At 42.8% G+C, this 21,882-nt stretch overlaps 1 protein-coding gene across 4 annotated transcripts in view; it reads left to right on the forward strand.

The window, feature by feature from the left end:
• RFWD2 (ring finger and WD repeat domain 2) overlaps positions 1-21,882 on the forward strand; it is a 121,689-nt gene that overhangs the window by 69,433 nt on the left and 30,374 nt on the right. For all 4 annotated transcript variants that reach the window (XR_001874975.1, XM_017815867.1, XM_017815864.1 and 1 more), the window contains exons 16-18: positions 15,232-15,349; positions 19,237-19,361; positions 20,459-20,619. Coding sequence is in view for 3 of the 4 variants with exons in the window: in XM_017815867.1 (XP_017671356.1) it covers positions 15,232-15,349; positions 19,237-19,361; positions 20,459-20,619 (404 nt within the window). In the remaining variant the exon portion in view is untranslated. The remainder of the gene's footprint in view (positions 1-15,231; positions 15,350-19,236; positions 19,362-20,458; positions 20,620-21,882) is intronic.

Raw genomic sequence — 21,882 nt, forward strand, 5'->3', positions numbered from 1 at the left:
GCTTTGGCTTGCTCACATCTTAACAGGATTTTCAGGTCTTCAAAATTGTTTCAATTACTTATTCAGTGATTTATTCAAGCATAAAAGAGCCAAGGCTTCCTAGCATTGCATGCCCTGCACAGTCTTGTGCAGTATTTAAACAGAAGTACTGTTCCTGTATATGCTCTCACTTTATTTGTTGATTTGATGGACCTTAATGCTATATATGTGTCTGTATTTATGTGTGTATATATTTATAGTTTAAGGCTTGATGAGATAAGCAGTTGATTAAATGGTTGGGGGAAGCTTAATATTTGAGATATAAAAGGAAGAAGTAAGTTGATTTACTGTACCGTTATTAAATTACATACACGTTTCAGTTCCTCCCCTTTTTCTGCATGCAGAATAGCTCAAAGCCAACATACCTTGCTTAAGCAATGTAATTTTGACTGTAAATCTAAGGTTTTTTTCAGTGATAATGTTTTGAAATGATGAGTTTTCTTTTCACTTTTCACTTCCTGATTTTTTTATTTTCTCTTGAGGGTCTTTTTTAACCATCCATAAAGCTGGAGCATCTTTTCCTAAGGTCCTGTTCTTTCACGCCTTCCCTAAGGAAAGATTTTCCTCTGCCCTTGCCCACTTGCATCCATCTATTCAGAATGCCTCCTTGAAGTGGGTTTTCCATTGCCAAATAAAAGGAGGGAACTGAAGGACTGGGGATGGATTTTGAAGCAAAATCAGGCTGTGAAACCCTGTGGCATAATGAGCAAAATGGGAGTTTCTGTTACAGGAGTTGCTGTGATGCTCTGATTGAGATGTAGCCGTGGTCAAAAGTGTTGTTAGACTGTACATCTCCGTGAGGAACACTCTCCTTCAGTAGAGAGCACTGAGCTGGCTTCAGATGCCGAAGAAAACCATACTTTAAGTGCCACTATAGAAGCAAATCCCAGGATTAGCATCTAATATGGATGATATATGTTTCTTTTCTGGACTCTTCACTCTGAAAGCTTTTAGATGACCAAAAAAAAATCATTTTGGTAGCCTAAAACAGAACAAATGAGCAATAAACTGGAAGCAGAGCTGATAGAGGAGAGAAATGGGTATTTGGTTTAGGAAATAATTCTTTTAAAATCAGACAGGCACTTCAGGTGAGAGGGAAGCTGGCGTGTCTGGAGCCTGATAAAATCTGTTGCAGTGGAGAGGGCACATAAAGAAGAAAAGACCCCTTTTGTCTGTTACTTTAATAAAATATTCTGTTTGCATGCTTACTGGGTTGAAACATTGGCCAGTATAAACTGTAATCACTGCTGAATACAAAATCAGGTAATTCTGTGGTCTTTTCCTCTTTTTAAAAATAGATAGGGCTTTATCCTGAAATTAGCTTTATAAATCACGACTGAAGCTGTTATTGTTCTGCCTCTGCAATAGCCCTGATGTCCTCAACCCATATATTTTCCAGCAGTACCGTTTCCCTGCTTTAAAAAAAGAAAACCAAGGGCTGAAAATGCATCCAGCGCTTTGCAACTGGGATGTCCAAGTTGGGCGGTCTGGGTGAGATCAGACTGTCTGCGAACTCCGGTGAGCTCAGTGGAGCTATTGATAGTAGCAATGCTTTATTCCCAGCATGCTGTCATGCTGTCAGCAGCTACCAGTGACCTTTTATTTCCCCATATATTATGCAGAGATTGTGTAAGAACTCAGGAATCTGAAGTTTCAGTGACTTGAGAAGCATCATCTTCTCACATGCTATGTTGTTTTTTTTTTTTTCCGTGTAGGAACCACAAATGTAGCAGGTTGGGTTGGGGGATGAGAGGGGTTTCTCAGGGCTGCAGAAATGCAGGACAGAGACCCTCCAAAAGCTTCACAAAATAAGTGGAAGCAGCGGAGAAGTACAGGTGGGCTTGGGAGAACATCACGGTCAGAACTTAAGTTTTTGCTGGGTTAATTTTAGCTTTGATTGGTCTCCAAAGAGCTTTGCTATGTTGTTACAAACTTTTGACAGTGTGAGTTTAAAGTGGCCAGGGCAGGGAAAACACGGGGCAGTGCTGATTGATGTTGGTTTTACTGCTTACAGCCACAGAGTTTGAGACTACCTGCGCTGAGGATGCCATGCTCCCTCTTAAACATCCCTGATTTTGTTTTTCCATCTCTTCCTTCACACTGGCAATTGTGTGGTCAAAACTGAATTGTGTCTGTTCTGGGTTAGCTCCTGCCCTAACCATAGAGCACCAGTGCCAGCCCCAGACAGGCTTTTGGCAGCCTGAATTGAGGCCAGTATTAACTAAGAAGGGGCAAATCCTCAGTGAACATGAGACCTTCTCTTAGGTGCTGGGCTTTCTTCTATTTCTTGCCTGTTCTCTCTTCCTTATTCCCTTCCTCACTTCATGATTTTCTTTCACAGGTAGTTTTGCCCTTCCCCAGCATGTTTTCCATGCAATTTAAAGATGCTTCCTGTGCACCATTGCAACGTTACAGAATGATGTATTCTGGCTTTGAATCCTGCCACCTTTATTTCATCATTGAATGGCCATGAAACTAATTAGATACTGTGGGTCAGTATCAGCATGATGAAGGACTCCTATTGCTTTGTCAACAGCTTTGTTTTCATTTGCAACTATTTACCCACCCCTTAAGGTCTCTGCATGGCCCTGATGCACTTACAGTTCAGGGTTGCATGTGGCTTTATCAGCATCATTCCATTTTGCTAATATACCTGGTGTCCAAGCGGGACCACTTTGGAGACCATGCTGTCCAGTGAAATATTGATTTTTCTACTGCAGTAACTGGAGCAGTGATTTCTCTTTTCCAAACATCTCCTTGTAGACTTAGCCTTTCTCGCTGCCTTAGATCTGGGGGACTTGCCTGGCTTGTCACTCAGCTCAGGAGAATGATGGGATATTAATGACCAAGAAGGCAGTGTGCCTCTTTGGGAGAGAATTAATGTTTTCCAGCTGAAAGCAAGGTCTTACCTTAATAGATTCTCATGGGTAAGTACTTTGCTGTATTGAAAGTCTGCAGTCACTCAGAAAGAATCTTATTTGTGTGAATATATGGCATGTTTAGGGTGGAGTTAAGCAGCTTCCTTGGGTTTGAGCTACAAGATTACCTTCAGCGTAGGAATTGAGCACAGTGTTCAGAGGCACAGACAAAGGTTAGGCATTTCTTTCAAGCCTGTGGAAAAACTTCACAGCACTGCTCAAAAATCAGCTTTTATGAAAGAGAAGTGGCATACAGCACTCCAGGACTTGCCCATTACTTGTATAGGGCTTTAGGGTGTCTTTCCCTTTTGTGGATATTCAATAACCTTCCTCTAGTCCACGATCTCTGAGGCTGTTGGCAGGGAAGTAGGGGACAAAGTCTGTGTTTTGTAAGTGCACACTTGTCACCTTCAATTCAAACTCATTCCAGAATTCACTGCAAAGGTATTGTTTGCTGTAACCTTTGAAAGCATTTACAGCACTTCAAGGGTTGTTAGGAGGAATCTGTACTTTCAGCCGGCATGGCTGTGATCATATTTTTGTACCAATGGTACTTACTGTAGCAGAAGCACTGAGCTTAGTGGGATTTTGTAGGTGAGAGCACATCCTTGAAGGTTTGACTTTAATGTTATCCCTCCTCATGAGTGCTGGGATGTAAATGAAAGTGAAATATCCAACCAAGCCTTGCTGTCCCGGTGAAGACAATCTTTCTGTCTCTGGTAGGTAGATCACATTCTGCTTCTGCTCAGGACTGACAATGAGGAGAAGTGCAGCTATACCATGTTATTTAAACTTAGGATCTTTGCAGTTAAGATGATTTTTCTGTATCTGCACATCAGAGATGCTGCCAGACCTGCCAGGCACTGCACAGTGTCTTCCTGCAGCTGCTTCCTAGGAAATCACAAAGGGATGTGAAACCTCTCATCAGTGTGCAGGATGTGTTGCATGTGCAATTTTCACATAAGCCTCAAGAGTTTAAAAGCTGATACAACTTTTTTACTTGCACAGAAAAAGTAGTATCTGACTTGTCTTGGATAAAGCATTTGCAATGAATAGTGAGGAGCAATACAGAGACCTACTGGGAGTTTCCTGACTTTATCCCAGAGGTCATCACACTTCAGTAACAAGTGAATGAATAAAATGAACTTGAAAAGCTCCATTTAATTCTCTGGAGAAAAGGATAAATCTGTCATTAGCAGAAATGAGTGTGCTAATTGTTTGCTTAAATATTCTTTTCCTGAACATTTTGTCTTACAACTGGCACAGAAGTCATTTAGTCAATGCTACAAAATTCAAATTCAAATTTAAATGAGCCTTGAAATTCAGGAACAGATAGGCAACTCCAACATTCATCTTTTCCTCAGAATGCCAAATTGCACTTGCTACTAGCTCTTGCTGTATCCCTTAAGAGTTTAATCCTTTCCAACCTCAGCAGTTTCCAAAGCTGCAGTTTTTCTGGTAGCTCATTTAAAGAAATTGCTCATTGGGATGTCATCCTCTTCCTGTGTTATCTCCTGTTCAGACTGATGTGTAGATTAACTGTTCCAGCCTTTTATTTGGGTGCTGTGCACATTTAGACTTTTATAACGCACACACTGGCAAAAATTGTCACGTTGCACAGGAAAATCTATAACCTGTCAGTGAAGCGTGGGCTCTCGCCCCAAAGGTGCCTGAGCATCTGAGCACTGTGTGAGTTTTTAAGAGTAGTTTTGAATGCTTGGGTGAGGTTCCTCTTAGCAATCTGAATCTCAAGAAGATAGCAAAAAGTGAGACTGTAGATGTGTGTACAAAGCTCTTCACGTGACTCATTTCATTGCCCAGTTAGAGGGTCCATTGCTTCTTTTCCACATGGGATGCCTGTGTATCATCACATACTTTCCCGTGCTTGTTTCCCTGTCTGCATAATCCACCATACCTTTGGCTTTTGGTTTAAGAGTTCTTATCTGAAGCTGGAATATTAGTGGTTAGTGACACTATATTTAAGATCCTTCCTCTCTTCCAGTGGAGTCTGCTGCGAGGGCAGTTTAGGTAATGAATTAGATCATCATCTCAAGAACCTAGTTAAGAAGGCTAATATCTCCTCAGGCTAGTGAAGCAAAATGTAGTTTGGGACTAAAATTGGGTCTGACTGATAATTTGGCAAACTCAGGTCCTCAGCTGTGTGTTGTACTGTATATGACAGCAGCCTGCACTTTCCCCAGAGCCACTTTGACTGCTCTGAAGCCTGTTTGGTTCTCTTTGTATGATGTTTGTTGATACCACAAACCTTAACGCTGTTGCTTCATAAATGCACTCCTAAAATCTTAGGGAGGATGTTCCTGTTCATATCCACTTGTCTTAATGTCTGAAGCCCTTATCTATGTGATCTTGACCTGTTGGAGTGTGTGGCTTGAGGGAGTCTGTGCTGCCCTTTCCTTCCATCACAGTTCTATGACACGTGCAACTTAGAGTCATTCAAGAACCAGGGCTGACAAAGCTTTGCAATAAGACCAAATATTGTGTTCAATATGTATCTTGAATGGAGAGAAATCTGTTCAGCAAATGCCATAGTTTTTTTTGGCTTTGATAGATGTACCCAGCACTCATTGTACAAATAAGGCTCCTGGTGCTCGTGGGAAGTTTCACCTCTTTCAAGGTGTAGTCCATTTAAACAGAATGGATTGAAGCACTTTTTACCATAAAATGACTTTTCTTCACGTGTTCTAGGTGTCATAAAAGTTTGGACATCAACCTCCAGGCACTGGTGCATGTAGAGTCAGACATGTTACATAGTCAATGAGACATTGGATTAGGAGCCTGAACAGTGCATAATTATTTTTTCTCTTTCAGACATAAAGAATGAGTTCTTCCAAAGGCTGCAGGTTGTTACTGCTGTTGTCTTCATTAGTTTTGTAGCATTAGTAAATCTTCCTTGTGTGTACTGAATATTTTTTCTCCAACAGTCTGATATATGGCTCTCCTTGAATTGCACAAAACCCATCTATCCCTTATTCCTGTGAGAAATTACTGTAGCTCTTTAAAACCATAAAGGTCAAAGTTTCAAAGGAGTTCTGGAGAAATCTGTTTTGCTCCCCCTCCCATCCGAGCCCTTTTCTCAACTGATTAAGATCTCTAATGTTTTATGTCTCCTCCTTCTCTCCTTAATGTGAACAAGTTATTTAGGGTGGAGGTTTTATGGGCTGCTGTGTCAAAAGCTTTAGACAAGTCAGTAAAAAAATGTCCCCAGTGTGTAAAGACCATTATCCATAACCCTGTAAATGTCATCTGTAACTTCGAGCCATAGGGAATCCGTGGAATACAAAGGTTAAAAACCCAGTTGGCGGTTCCCATCAAGGCTGCTGTTCCCTTTATCTGTTCAGCAGAGGGAGATATAGATCTTTAGTGGAATGCTAGTGTTGAGATATATATATATATATAAAAAGTAGTGCAGTTGGTGTGAGTAAGAGATGAAAATCAGTGGCTGAAGCAGGGTATAGTCTTTCCTGCAGAGCTCTGTCAAAATATTTCAAGTGCTGACCTGAAACCCTCTGCTGTCACATCCCTGAGCCTTTCCTTGGTAGAAGGAAAAGTAGAAGGTGCTTATTGTGCTGTTGGTTTTACCAGAGATTAGGCTGAGGCTACTAGACATATTCAATCTAATCTCAGCTCTTTAATTCAGTTTTCATGGAGTGGACCTTTCTCATGGTGCTCCTTTTATCATCCAGTGTGCTTAACAGAACACTGTTGGGCATTTTCCTTCTTCTCAAAACTGTGCTCCCTGTTTGTTTAAATGAAAACCTGGGCTGGATTTGTGTTGAATTCCCTAAATATGATTTTTCTTTTGAGGCTGGATTTCTGTTGGATTCCCTAAATCTGATTTTTGGAGGCTGTTGCCCATCATCTGTTGCAGTGTAGGAAGATGAGATTAAGTTGTCATCCCCAAATACCCAGATGCCTTCCTCTGCTTTAGAAATTTGCTTTCATCTCCTCACTAACATCGCGGGCACTGTGGCTTCCTCACTTTAAAGGGGTTTTTTTTTTAAGATTTTGCCACCAGCAAAATGATTCATACAGACCTTGCTTAATCTTGTATAGTCTTCAGAGCACACGGAGGAGGCTTTGACCTACAGGAAAAATATCTATTAAATGCTTTTCTGAAGTTCAGTCCCTTTTTGGGTGGCCGTTGCATGTTTGTCACCTCTCAAGACGGGGTGTGCAGGAGCTCCCCAGGAGTCTGGTGCCACTGGGTGTCAGACTACTTGTCTAGACAGAGCTCTGATAGCAAATATAAATGAAGTACAGATTCCCAAATCATCTTGGGCACACACGTGAAATACAAAATAAGGGCATTTTTCCACTTTGCTGCTGTGGACTGGAGCGTTGCTTCTAGAAGAGATTGCTGAGATTTCCCCAGGGCAGCAGAAAATGGTTATTCAGAGAAAAACTGTTCCTTCACTGCAAAGGAAACTCCAGGTAAAAAGAGGAAAAAGCAAATGCATCAAATGAGTAATTTTGTCTTAGTTATAGAAACAAAGTGCTTGCAGTTTCTGCTGGAACAAAAAATTGTGAATACAAAGCCATATCCAGCAAACATTTTAACGTGCCTGTGCTAATGGCTGTTGGGAGAAATTTTTCTTGTTTTATTGGAGCTTTTTTGAAAAGGAAAGTATAGACAGGAAAAATAAAAAATACCAGTTAGCTTTACCTGTGCCTGCAGTGTTCTACAGGGAGACATTGGGGTGAAATGGATTTATTTCTGCTGTCTCCTCCTCATGTGATTTGTCATGCTGCAAGAGGCAAACAGCACACTGCATTCTTCAGCAAGATGCTCCAGATAGTTTTGTCTGCAAAGGTTCTTTGCTTCAGGCTGTATCAAACCCATTTTTAATCTCTTTCCTTTACAGTAAGGGAAATGGTTTGTGCAGAGGGCACTGATGTCAACTCACTGTTGTTGATATTATCTAATTTCTTCAGAAAATTCTTGTGCTAATTTTTAGTGCAGGGCTTTGTTCCCTTGAATTCAAGTCCACTTTTTCCTGTCCCTAAAGTGTTGTCATCTCTTTTCTTTTCCCAGAGCATCTATTTCCTTTATGTAGTTGAAAATATCACACTATCTTCTTTCCCAGAAATGGCTTGTGATAGGCCAAAGCCTGCACTGATCATATCCCATCCCAGTATTACTCTGTCAAGTGAGATAAATCTCTTGACTGGAAGGCTTCCTCACCATTCTTTGTCAAATGCCCAAATGCCACCCAGCATTTCTGTTGCTATAATAAAGACCCTTTTTTTCCTCCCCACACTTTCTTCTGTCCTAGGGGAGACACAAGATTAAAAAAAGTCTTTTTTTTTTTTTTGTGGTCCCTGCATGAAGGTTCACTTACCTTGTTGAGTTGGATTATTCCCAAAGGTGGAGTGTTCAGTTGTCCTGCGTCTCTCAAAAGCAATTGGATGTTCAAACTGCCTCTCTGCTGCAGGGAAGATTAAATCTCCACCCCAAACTTTTTGAACACCTCAGTCACATGAAGGTCTGCAAGTGCTGATGTTTGGTATCACAGTTCTCAGTGAATTGAAGGAGAGCTAAGGTTGTATGGCAGTGCTTCATGCCAACCCCCACCATGTGGGTGTAGATAGACAGAACCTGAAAGGTCTGAGAAGCCAGAAATTTGTGCAGCAAAACACAGCCTAAACATTAATGCTGTAGTGCTGAGAGGTGGGCTAATGCCTTTCTTTCCTTATGTCAATAGCAAAGAGCTTAAGCAAATTTGGATTAAAAACAAATTCTCCCTAATCCTTTGACATAAAAGCACTTTTCAAGACAGCTGAGGGATGAGTCTGTAGAATTGTCTTTGGGTGTGCTCAGAACTTGACTAAGTAGGGTTCTTGAATGCAATTATTTAACTTGGAAGTTGAATCCAACTTTGCAGTTGTCCCTTCCCTGAGTGGGCAGTTGGACTGGCTGGATTCCAGAGGTCCCATCCAACCTACAGTATTCCATGACTTTCAGGGCCCTGGAGCAAAAATGGATTTCTAACAGAAATTGCATTCTATGCAGGATTAAGTTGCAGTTTGAGCTTCCCCATAATTAAATCCTGAGTTGACTTTTTACCAGCCTTTGATATCACTGCCTTGGCAGGGAGGTTCCTACACAGTGGAAGATCCACTGAAGAGGTTCCACTTTCTCATTAATAGCCTCTTAGTTAGTCTCTGAGTAACTGCAGCTTGGGACGTGACTTTTGTAGGTCTCCTCTCAAATTAAAGGAAATGTTTTCAAGCATTTAATTTTCAAGGTCCAGGTTCTGATAGCAGCTGTCTGTCTTTTCTCAGGTGTTTGAGAAAGCAGCACTTGTTTACATGGCCCTTGTTCAGGTTTCTCTAAGGACCAAAGCATCTAATGTGCCAAGTCATCTTCAGTGCACTCTATTGCAGAACAGTGATTTGAGTTTATTTTTAAATCAGGATGTTTTTCCCTTTTATCTCCTTCCTCTTTCTCCTCACTAAGAGAAGAAAAGTTGTGGTGTTTTTTTTTCCTGGTGAAAACTGAGGTTTCATGTGAGCCTCCTGATTCTGTTTCCATTTTTAGTCCAGCCAAAGACTTTACCTCAGAGGATTCCTTTTTTTACAGCAAGAAATCACACTGAGCCTGGCTGAGAAAGAGACTTTTGGTTAACCCCTCTTGATGTTAGAGTTCTTTTGTTCTACTGCTTGTTTATCCATGTTCAACAAATATTGAAGATGACTTGTCCCCTCTTGCATGACATACCACTTAGGGGAATAACAATGGGTACTCCTCCCTTTCACCCAGAGACACTCAAAACAAGCTTTGATTTGAACCACTGGACTCTGGACACTTGAAGGCATAAGGATGTGATTATATTTTCCTGCTAAGCAAGTTGCCTGGATACAATTCTAGGTAGCTCTGAAAGCTTCATTCTGTCTACTCAGTGTGCTGAGTGATCTTGCTTACACTTGGTATACAAAAAAGAAATGAGTGAAAGATCAATTTTTACAGGTAGATGTTTAAATATAAATAATTGGATTTCAGCTAACCCCTTCAATGTTTATTGAGTGATGCAGGCTTCCTTCAGGATCTCTGAAATAACTTTTTTAACATTGAAAGTAAAAAATGAAATGCTACAAAATCATGCTCCTCATCTTTCATTCAGATGAAAGGCCTTTTGTGGGCTTGTTTTATACCCATTTATTTTGTTGCTCTTTTGGTTTCTCCAGGATAATCTAATTGATGGTGAGCAGAGGTATCTTGCACCAAATTTGCTCTGACTCTGTCTTGTTAAACAAGTCATTTAAATACACCCCTCAGACTATAAATGTCTCCTCCTCTTACTTCTGATGTACAGTTTCGTGGACAAAAACAAGGCAGCTTTGACCCAAGCTTGGAGTTCGTATAGAGGAAAACAAATAGATGAAGATGAGGGAACCATAAGCTGACAATTACTCATGAATTACTAGATGCAACAAATCAGATCATCATGGTCAGAGAAGCACAAGAGAAACATTAAAGATTAGGCTCCAGCCTGGGCTTCTGTTTTAGTAAAACATCTGTAGCATGAGTGTGCAGGACTGCAGGCTGTAGCCAGAGCATTAATGTATGAAATTATTTTGACCTTTAAGTTTGATATTGAAGATCTATTTTATTTTTTTTAAAGAAGTTGAAAATGTGCTTTGATCATAGAATACTTCCACCAGACTACTTAAATAACATCTGTCTGCCTACCCCAACAGCTTTGGGTTTTGAATACAGGCATCTTGTCTGTAATAGTCATCTGCTGTGTAACAATGAGCACCACTTATATTTTCAAGTCTAGAAGGACTGAAAAACTCAAGTAATGTAAATTACTTATTTTGTTAATGGATCAATAATCTAAATATTGAACAGTTGAAAAAAGTGCATTTTTAAGTGATTGAAATAAGAAAAATGGGCATTGATTCTCCAGCAATTTAGTTTTCCAGAGGAGAACCACAGAACCTTTGTATGCAGCTCTTGGGGCTTTCTAGTTGTTACATCCTTTGAATATAAAACTGTTGCATTGCAGGTAAATTTTTGGTTTGCTGTCCTTGGCTTCATGTCCCTTCGAGTAAGTGGTTCTTGGTCAAGAAAAGCCTTGAGGGGTCTTGTGAATTAGCTTATGCTGGTTCATGTTCGTGGTGAAGGTGGGGGAAGCACGTGACCTGGAAAGATGAATGTTACCTGGAATTGCTGGGTACCTGGAGAGCTGGATTGCTCTGCTCTCTGCTTTCTGTGTGCTGGTACTCAGGGAAAGGTAGAACTGCTGCTGGGTGATGCTCTGTCCTAACCTGTGCTGCTCTTTGTGGAGCTGCTGCTCATCAGCACCCAGTAAGAGCTTTACAACAGGGGGTGTTGAACCCAAAGCCCGCTTGTAACAGCTTTTTTCTGAATTTTATTAACAAATCTAAGTGTAAGAAAAATCCCTTCTGGAAAAAACAGACTGTCCTTTTTTTATTTTGTTTAAGCAACTAAAATCCAAGATCAATTCTGTTTTTCTAAACAATTCTGAGATTACCCAAGGTGCTGCTGGCTCCAGTAGCAATTCCCAGCTCTTTTTTTAAAAAAAAATTCTTAAACCTGATGTCCTGTGACTATGTAATCGCATCATCAGTTCATTTGCTGCATCCCCACCCCTGCAACCGAGCTGAATCCAAGAACTGAGACTGAGGAGGTGCTGATCTCTTCACCTTGTTCATCACAAACCCATCCCTCTCTTTCGCCCTGTTCCTGCCGGCTGGAGCCTTGTGAATTTATGAGCTGCTGAGCAGTGAGGGATGCCATCCTTTGCTGACATGGGTTATATTTGCTGAAGAGGTGGCGAGAGCTCTCGGAATTTTGGAGAAGTCTGAATTCTTGATGAGTTGTCACTAGATGGCTCAAAGGTGAAGGCAGCCGGCATCTTAAGGGAAGTAAACTGAGCGTTCTGGAAAAGCGCTATTTAAAAACTCAGGCTTGTGGTCAGGCACCTCTCAGCAGCAGTGGCAGAGCTTAGCTGCCCTTTTTGCCTTCTGGGATCACTTAAATATATATATATATATAAAAAGAAAATACGACCTGCCAGCAAACATTTGAATTCAGAAGGTGCAACAGCAGAATTCTGTCGTGCTCAGCTTCTGCAGTGACGTTGAGCTAGATGAGAATTGCTCTGGAGTGTTTAATTTGTTATGGTATAATATACATGTTCTTTCCCGTTATTTCATAAATATTTAAATTAAGCCTGAATGCAGAACAAAAGGGATCTGTTGCTGCCCAAGGGTTGGGCATGAGGCTTTTCACTGTGCAGTTGTCAATTCCAAGATGAAATTGTTCTAAGTGAGTTTTCTGGTCGGGGTGAAAACTGTAGAGCTAAAAAAAAATTGCAGAAGTACGATTTTAATGCTAATTTTGAGGAGCAAACAAGGAGCAAATATTCCTGTGTAAATTACCCCTGTGTTGCTGGTTAGCAGTGGAGTACACTCCATGATCTGCCAGGGATGCCAAGGGTAGGAGCCAGTGGTGGGATGCTGGATGGGCGTACAGGCTCTTGTGGAGTTCAGAAAGTGTTTGATTCCCCTCATTGCCCATTCCATTTTTCTTTTCCTTATTTCCTCTATTCCATTTCCTTACCTTCAGCTGAGAATAGTTAATTCTCTGAGCTTTCCAGAGCACCCTGCTGCCTCACCTCAGACGTCCTGGTGTGCCAGGGATGCTGCCCATCCCAGACAATTTCAGCTCATCCAACCCCACCAGGCAAAGCTGCCGCTGGGGTACCTGGGAGTTGTATTTTTCTCATTTAACTTCACTTTTGGGCTGTTTGCTTCCTCAGCAGATGGCATTTTTATCATGTTTTGGAAAGTCCATATGGCCTACAAGAGAGAGTCTCTCTCTTGATTGTAAAACATGACCACCTGTTCTGATTTTAATGAATGCAGTGAGCATCCGTCTTCATATATCTACTTAAAAATAGCTGCTTCAATTGAATTTAAAAAAAAAACTCAATTGGGCACCAACACTTCGTCTGCTGAAATAATCAATTAATAATTAAGTGGCTAATTTTAGAACCCACTGGCCTTGCCCATTCCCTCGGACTCGTGGTGATGAGAGCAGACAGTGATTGATTGCCCTGCCGATGCCGAGAGGCTCACGCGGGGCCGGGGCCAGATGCCGGCGGGCTTCGAGCTGTTTATGGGGATATTTAGAAGGTGAATGCAACTTCGTGGCTCTGCACTGCAAATGGACTTGTCTTCCCTGCTGCTGCTCTCTCCTCTCTGCATTGCTCACACGCAGCCATCCGAAGGTACCCCTTTCCCTGCCACCTTCTGAAGGATAAAATCTGGTGCTTAAAAAGATGCCCTAATGATGGGCCAGCTGGAGAGGACCTTGAAACTGTAAGCAAAAATAGACTTGAAAGGCTTATCCACTAAGTGGCTCTTAATAGAAAGCCCTGCTAGAATCATTGTGCTCATTAAAATAACAATTGCCAGTTAACTGTTTCACAGCTCCCACAGGTCTGCTGTATGGATGAGAATTTTTTGGCTCAAGCTTTCAGAGAAATAGAAGGGACCAAGATGCCCAAATCTTGTTAGAGGAGTGTTGATGCTGAATTCAAAGTCCCTTTGAAAAGTAACTCCTTATTCAATAAACCTGATGTGACATCATCTTGCTCTACAGCTAATTAAAGTACCCAAATGGTAGGAGCACACTGGGATTTTGGTTGGTTAGTGTTTTTCAGAGGTTAAATATTTCAGAGGTGAAAGTCACAGGAGCTGTTTGAAAGAATGATTTGGGGAAAGAGTGCTGGTTTTCCACACAGAGGTGTAGTTTGGCAGTGTAAGTGGTGTAGAAAACTTGACTTGGTGCAGCTGCTTGAAGCATTTGCTTTTACACCTTGAGGAGGGACAGAGCCAGAAATCCTTCCCAGAGAAGTGTCTGAGCCTGTCATATGCAAGAGAGTAAGGTGCTAGAAGCAGTGAGAGGGGAAGGCAACTTGCCTGCTCACCTTGTTTTACTGAAGGTGTTCTTGACACCTTTCCCCCACCCTGCCATAGCCACCAATTAACCCCTTACTGGGGGGAGAAGCTCCCCTTGCTGGTCTGGTGGTGGTTGCTGTAGCCTGATCGATGTTAATCCAGTTATCTCTCAAACCACATGGGATTTTGAGACAGCAGCTCTCAGCTGTACAAACACCCCGCTTTGAAATGCTGTGCAAATAAAAAACCAACCGTAGTTATTGGCATTTAAATTCGTTTCTATGTAATCTTTGTGATAAACTTCCACTGGTGGAGTGTTATTTCAGTGGGAGGAGGGTCAGAGCAGTTTTCAGCTGATGTCTTGGTATCTACCAGTTGCTTGGTAAGAATGGTGTCCAACTTGGCTTCCTTGTGTGTGTGTGTGTGTGGCCTTCCCTCCCTGTACATCCAGAATAGCAAGGGATAATTAAATGAAATTCAACATTAAAGGCTGAAAGTTGCAAAGGGAGAAGTGTATTAACCTCATTGAGCTGGGAAGAGCACTGGGAGGGTGTTTGGGGCCTGGATCTCAGGGGGCTTTATCTTCTTATTTTTCTGTTTTCTTGGGAATTGGCATTTAATTGTGCTAAAAAGAAAATGTATCACTAATTCTGCTGTGATCCCTATTATGTAGTTGTGGCACTGTGGAATATCTGTGAATTAAATCTTAAGAAGAACTGGAATTTAGTCTGTTCCCTCAGTAGCAGAAATGCAAATTTTTTCTTGATTGGTAATAAAGTCAAAGAAGAGAAGCAAAAAACAAAACTATGAAGGTTATCCATCTAGAGCAAGCATGACAAATTTAATCCCTTTTTTCCCACAATCCAATTAAAGTAGCAGACTGAGTTTTTAGCCTTGAGTTCTCCAACAGTTTTCCAAGAAGGGGACAGCTTGAGGAAGGAGAAGGGGGTGCTGGGAATTAGCAATGGCAATTGGAGTGGCTGGGCAGGGAGCCGAGAAGGCAGGAGGGAGAAGTGAGAGTCCTTTTAGCTGCTGCCTTGAACATGTGTCCCATGGGGGTTGCAGGAGGCCACACGTGCAGGTGAATGCACTTCTTCCCCTCACTGACTCTGTGAAAGGCTGCGTGGACCCTTCTGGCCTGAATTTTGGGGCTGTTTCAAGCCTTCTTAAACACTCCTTTGCTGTAGTGCAGACTGTTCATCTGAGACAAGGCTTGGAGTGAGACATGGAAACTGCAGGCAGGATTTTATTGTGAATATTAGGGGTCCCGTGCACCCTTCCCAACTGAGGAAATGTTGCCCCTTTTCTTCCTCGTCCCCAGATCACTGTGTTCACTACTACGACCTTCGCAACACTAAGCAGCCCATCATGGTGTTCAAAGGGCATCGCAAGGCAGTGTCCTACGCCAAATTCGTGAGCGGGGAAGAAATCGTCTCTGCGTAAGTACTGCCTTCTGTGGGGGCTAAAAACTTGGTAGCCCTTGCTTTGAGATGCTCTTTGGGGTCCCTGAGCGAGTTCACCTGCGTGGGTGGGTGCTCTCACTGGCTGCTGTGCTTTTGGCAAGCAGAGCGTTGCTTTTCTCTAAGACAAAAATAGAAACTCGTTCCTGGTGTCACTTGGCTCTGCTCTGTCTTGTGGAGCTAAAATGCTTAAGAGGAATATGAAGGCAACTAGATGTGGCTCCTGTCTGCCAGCCCTGACTTTGGGAAGCTGCAGGTGGACTCTCCTCTTGCTGTGTGGGCTGAGGATGCTCCTGAGCAGAGCTCTGCTATAGAGAAGGCTGCTGGCAGAGCCCTGGGGACAATAATGTGCAGTAAAACACAGCTGATGAGTGACAGAAGCGATCAAATGGTACTACTATGTCTTTCAGCCACAGCCTGAAAGCAACTCCAGTAGAACTGACTGTTTGATCTGTTCTCTGGTAACTTATTATCTGCTCTGTGGAGGCCCTTTTTAGGGTAATATTTAGGTTAGAAAGTAAACAAGGAGAAGCTGTGTTTTGTGGTCCTAATGGCATGTAGCTTTTCAGCCAGGGCAAACCATAGGTCTGCTGTGGAGGCCCTGAGGAACAATATTCTCTAGCTTCTGTTCACTTACATGGCCACGTGTCTGCTACAAAGCCAGATGTGGCTGCCTCAGTTCTAGGTAGGTTTTCAATCACATGATCTGACAGACACACTTATTCCTACGCGGTGAAAGGCTGGAATAACTTGGCTGCCAGCAAACCAGAGGTGAGCCCCTCTTACCCAGTGAGGAAGGTGCAAGAGGCTTTGGGGGGCTGCAGGGGGATCTTTGATCTTAACACCCTCGTGTATAACACCTGAGGGCAGCAGGGATGGATCACAGGGGTGGATCTAGTCCCAGGAAGTAACCCTGTTGCCTTGTACTAGTGATTATCCAGCTTGACTTTATCCTGTGTTTTCACACAGTTTGCCCTAGAAGCCTGGAGATGAAACAGAGTATTTTAAGGTGTATTCAGGCTGCTAGGGAGTTACTCTGAGCTGAGCTGTGAGATGAAAGATTCCCCAGTGACTTCTGGTACTGTTTATATTTAATCAGCTCCTCTCTTCTTATTTCCATTAATGTTATAACTCTATAAGGCTGCAAATTTATATCTAGAACACAGAGAAAATTAAATTTAATGCTTTGAACCAAATCTGTGTTTAATAGAAGCAGGAGGAGGCTGGGAAAGTTTTACAGCCATAATGAAGTGGAACATCATTTGTGGGATGTTTTAGGACAGAATGGGCCTGTCCTGCTTAGGCCAACCTTCTCAGAAAGCTTATCCTGAAGTTCTGAGAGGCATATCGATAGAGCTGTCAGACTTGGACAGGCAACAACAGGATGAGGGGACTAACTGAAAGGTTCACCTACCTTTTCCTGTGTGAACAGGGAGAAATGTCAGAGCAGATTATTTTTCCTGTCTTTCTTTCGCAAACCGAGGAGAGGAGACAGCAGTAGTGGCTCTCAAAAATCAAGCGCTGATTTCTGTTAAGAAAAAATTATATGTATATTCAGATTCTCTAGATTTCTAGCTAAAGCTGTTTTATGGATTGCATTGATTTACTTTGCCTTGTAGAGTTAGGTTTTGACCTCAAGAGTGTTCAGAACTGCCTGGTATTTAGCATAACACATTGATTGCAGTGCTGATTTACAGAGAGACAGATTTAACAGAGCAGCACATCCATGATGTTTTTTTGGAGAGGGTATGAAACCAGAAGAGCAGTGTAACACCAGCAGGATCAATGGCCTTTTCATCTTATCCTTCCAGTCCAAGGGTGGATAACTTTCTTCTTTTGTGGCATGCTCATCCTAAGCAATGCAAACGTGGCTAGAGCTTGATGGGAATTTGTTAAAAGTAAAAAGATTCCATTAGTAATGGACTTAAATGTTTTTATTTTAATGAAGAGACCTAGAATGTATGTCACTAAAATATAGAGGTTAAGTGCCTATATATCTGAGGTCCTGCTGATGGGTTAGCTAATAGCAGCAGCTGTCACAGGAATCTGACAGCTTGTAGACCAGAGATTAGTCTTTTGCTGCTTTACCCTGCCTGCAGAAAACTTTAGTTTCCAGGCGACTCTGAAGCTTTTAAAAGCAGCATTTTGAAAATACAGCTGTCCTAATAGGACAGAGGGCACCTCCCTGTACCTGTGGGCCAAAAAAGCAGCAGTATGCACCTCTTTGCCCTCCCTGAGCTATGCTGCTCCTGGAATGGTAAGGACAACGGAAGGAAGAGTGAGCAGCAGTGTAGGGCAGGGACAGACCTGGAACAAGCATCAGGCAGAGAAGTTGAATGCTCTTTTTTTTAGGCCTCCCCACTTGAGACCTGGGGTAAAGAATGCACTCCTGCTTAAGTCACAGTATTACAGATAAAATTCATGCCTCCATTCTGATCTGACCTCATACTATTATTACAAATGACTTAACAAATCTTGCTGCAGCTCCCTTATCGCTCCTTTGTCATTCCAGCTGTCATTGAGGACTGAGATAAGGTTTTTGCAGGATAGCACAAGGTGCATCTCTTCTCTTTTGTGCTATATTTTTAGGTAAATGGGACACTGGTGCAGGGCTAATGTCTTACGTCATTGGTAATATTTGATGGATATTGGGTGGCTTGTTTTTTTTTTCCTTTCAGCTCTAAGTACTCAGAAAGCAGCAAGGTTGTGTGGCACAACCTGCATGAGGGGAGCATTGTCTGCTTCCCCTCCCTCCCACCCAGGAGGTTGACAGGTCCTGCTCCCATTCTCTTTCAAATTTAAGATCAGAACAGCACTAACCCTCTTCTCAAAAAGGCTTCATGGGGCTCCAGTTCCACCACATCACCATTTGTTCCCCAACTGTGGAACATATTGTAAGTCAGTGAGTGCCAGACTATCAGAGCCATATATCAAAATGTAATCAATGATTGCTGGAGAAAAATGCCTGTGAAGTGAGAGATGTTCATGTCCCCTCAGCTTTAAGGGAACAAATTAATCCTGTATCTCCTGGAAACATGGTCTCTTCCTGTTTAAGTTGAACTCTGCCTGGCAAAGGAGGCCACCACCATCTCCCGTCTTTTTATCAAAGACAAAATGTTTGCTCACAGTAAACAAAAACATTTTGAAGGCAGGTATGTTTGCATGAAGGGAAACCACAGAAAACAACAATGTTTATTTAATCCCAAGAGGTTTTTCATACTTTGAATAGTAATATTTAGCTTCGCTGCCAAGGTGAAAAAAGTAGAAGCTTGAGGTGTGTGTCCCTGCAGTCTCAATTACACATGAGAAAACCAGATCAATTTAATGCTGACAGCAACTCTGAGCCCCCAGGTTTTTCTGTGCTGCTGCTTGGTATTGGGCAAGAGGAGGAAAACATGCTTCAGGGCAGCTGGAGATGGAGGAGACTGCTTCCTACCCAAGTTATGGAAAGACATGAATGAAGTTGCAGCCAGCACAGAGAAGGGAACAGATTTTATTCATGCTATAAAGGTTTAAAAAAATCAATAAATTCAGTGTGTCCTGGATCTGTGAGGATCTGGAGGAGGCAGTGATGGCCCAAAGGCCATACAGTTCAGTGGAGGGCTCTGCAACTGAAGGGAGAAAGGGAGAGTAATACTTTAGGGAAGTTTTTATTCAAACATGTAATGCATTTTGACAGGCTTTTAAAATAATGTGATACCTTTCTGAGCTCAAGCTGAGCTGCATGTGATTGAAAGTGGGATAAGTGTCCTGGAGTGCACTAAGGCTTCCTGCGTTTACATTGCAAGTAGGGTGTTAAGGAGCAGTGTGGCAAGGGAGGAGTTCCTGCCGTATGGCAGCAGGGTAACTTTAGGAATTGTTTTCAGGTCAACAGACAGTCAGCTGAAGCTGTGGAACGTAGGGAAGCCTCACTGCTTGCGCTCCTTCAAGGGTCACATCAACGAGAAGAACTTTGTAGGGCTTGCGTCCAACGGAGACTACATTGCCTGTGGTGAGTAGAGCAGCCATCCCGACATCCTAATGGGGTTCCTCGGAGCTGGGGCCCCTCCAGTTCCAAAGCACACCAGCACTTGTGCTATGTAGCTGCGTGGGCTTTTTAATAAGAGTATTATTCTGAACTTCCACCCTCCTTCCCTTGCCAGGGAATAGCATGAGCAGCCCTGTCCTAAGGGGGTCTATAGTTGGTTTTTTTCCATTTCAGATGAGTTGTTTGTATATGATGATTCAGACCTGCTTGTCATCAAAATCAACCACTAATGTAATTGCTGTTGATATGACTTACGTCTTTCAAGCTTAACAACTGGCACATCCTCCTGCATCACCAGTAGCCTGGGCCACAAGAGGGTCCTGTGCTTGTCACTTAGTGCAACATTCTGCGTGCTGAAGCAGTAGCAAACAGCTCCTTAGAAGACTGAATCATCAGTTACCCCGTTGGCTGTTCCTGTCCTTTCCCTGCTTAAGTTGGTCTGTGGAAGCTGTGTAAATGCACAGGTTTTGGTGGGAAAGCAGTGACAGGCTGATAGCTGTGGGACGAGCGGGACAGCTGTGCCAGCACTGAAGGGAGGACCTTACTTAGCTTGCGTGTTCTCTGGTTTCTGTGCAGCTTGCAAGGCAGGAATCAGGATGGATTTCTAAATAAAGCCTGCACAGACTTGTCTCTCTTGCTTAAGCCTCCACAGACCAAACTGTCATACTTGATTATGGCAGGCAGAACTTTGACAGTGCTACCTGCCTTTGAGCTGTGACACCGAGCGGGCTGGGTGCAGCGGTGTTTCACGTGGTAGCGTAGATGCTCTGCTCAAAATGCCCTGAGGAAGTTATGGGGGGGTTGTCAGGATGCTGTAGGTTTTGCAAGCATGCTGCATACTGCAATTGTCTTATAATAAAACCTGGACCTGTTATTAAGCGTGGTGGAAGTTTGCTGTGGAGCACTCCCAGCTGTCAGGGCACCACAAGCGGGATGGTAACTACAAGGAGGAAATGTCTGCTCTTGTCTTAAGCAATGGAAGAGCTAAGAACCCTTATTTCTGTTCCTGCTACCAGAACCTAATCTTGTATATTTTTATTTTTATTTTTTTTTATTTCTAGGAAGCGAAAATAATTCCCTGTACTTATACTATAAGGGCCTCTCAAAGACACTGCTGACATTCAAGTTTGATACAGTCAAAAGTGTCCTGGACAAGGACCGGAAAGAAGATGACACAAATGAGTTTGTGAGCGCCGTGTGCTGGAGGGCACTACCAGATGGGGTAAGCTTTCTGCTAGGGTGCAGAAGGAATGCCTCCTGCTTCCTCACAAAACAACATTGCTGAGGGTTTGACTGGTATTTCACTTGGTATTTTCCCATTTATGGGAAAACTATGGGTATTGCAGATCAGTGTGAGAACATGAATATCTGCGGGGTAACTGAAATGCTGGGGGAGAAGGGACTGCTGTGCTCTTAACTCTTCCACCTGGGTGTTTGAATTCCTCTACATGGCATCTGAAATCTCAAAAGCATCATAGGATTTCTGGCACTCGGATGTGGGGTTTTTTTGGGTGCATTAGTGGGGTTTTTGTTGCTTTAGTGATGGCAGCTGCAGATACTCACTGTGGAGCCTTGTCTCAGTGTTCCTGTGTCTGTCTGGGTTTGCTCACGGGAACACAGCCCCCCTGTTTAGATGAGTAGATAAGTAAAAGAGGTGAGCCCGGGCTGCAGCCACCTCAGTGACTGTTCCAGTGACACTTAATTCAAATCCATAGCATGTGTCCTAATGGTGCAGGCAAGCCTGACACAGCTTTTGTGAGTCTGGCCTTTCAGCACAGGGCTGCTCTGGAGGACAAAATGCTGCTTTTGAATTCAGAGTGCTCTTGAAAAGCTTGCATTAAAAAACAATGAGCAAGTAACTCTTGTATGTACAAGGGTTTGCAAATCAGATACTTAATGTGCTTGTTGGGAAGGGGAGAAAAGGACCTCATCTTAAATGCAGTCTCACAAGTAGCTGAAGTGGAATGTTACCTAACTGATGTCCTGAGATGTTGCATTCACAAAGACGGGGCTTGGGAGAGGCAAGGTCTACCAATCTGTTTCTGTATGAAGGAACTGCCCCCACAACTGTCATTCAGTTGTCACTGACATAAACTCACTTCAGATAGACACTTCTGAATCAAAACAAAGATAAACCCACATGCCTGGAACTGCCCTTTGTGTGTAAAAATACGAAGTGGGCTGTTGTGGTTCGAACGGTAGGCATGAAACTCGGTGCTGTAGGGTCACCATCTTCTTTCTGGCTGGGGATTTAGGAGGGTTTGGTGTACACAGGTGTCATGTCTCAGATGAAGAGTGGCTGTTGTAAGTTGTGTAATTCATCTTTCTGCTGGATGAAAATGTGATGTGGGAACCTGGGTGTCCAGAAATGCCCTTCCCTGAACTGCCTTCACTGCAGTGTTTGGGTCGTCCTGCCCACTGCCCTCCTGGGCAGCTCTTCTACAGGGATTAACAGTGATGTCCCACTCCTGGAGTTATTTCTGAT

The sequence above is a fragment of the Lepidothrix coronata genome, unplaced genomic scaffold, assembly GCF_001604755.1.
Source record: "Lepidothrix coronata isolate B3197 unplaced genomic scaffold, Lepidothrix_coronata-1.0 Scaffold52, whole genome shotgun sequence".
NCBI classification, from domain to species: Eukaryota; Metazoa; Chordata; class Aves; order Passeriformes; family Pipridae; genus Lepidothrix; species Lepidothrix coronata.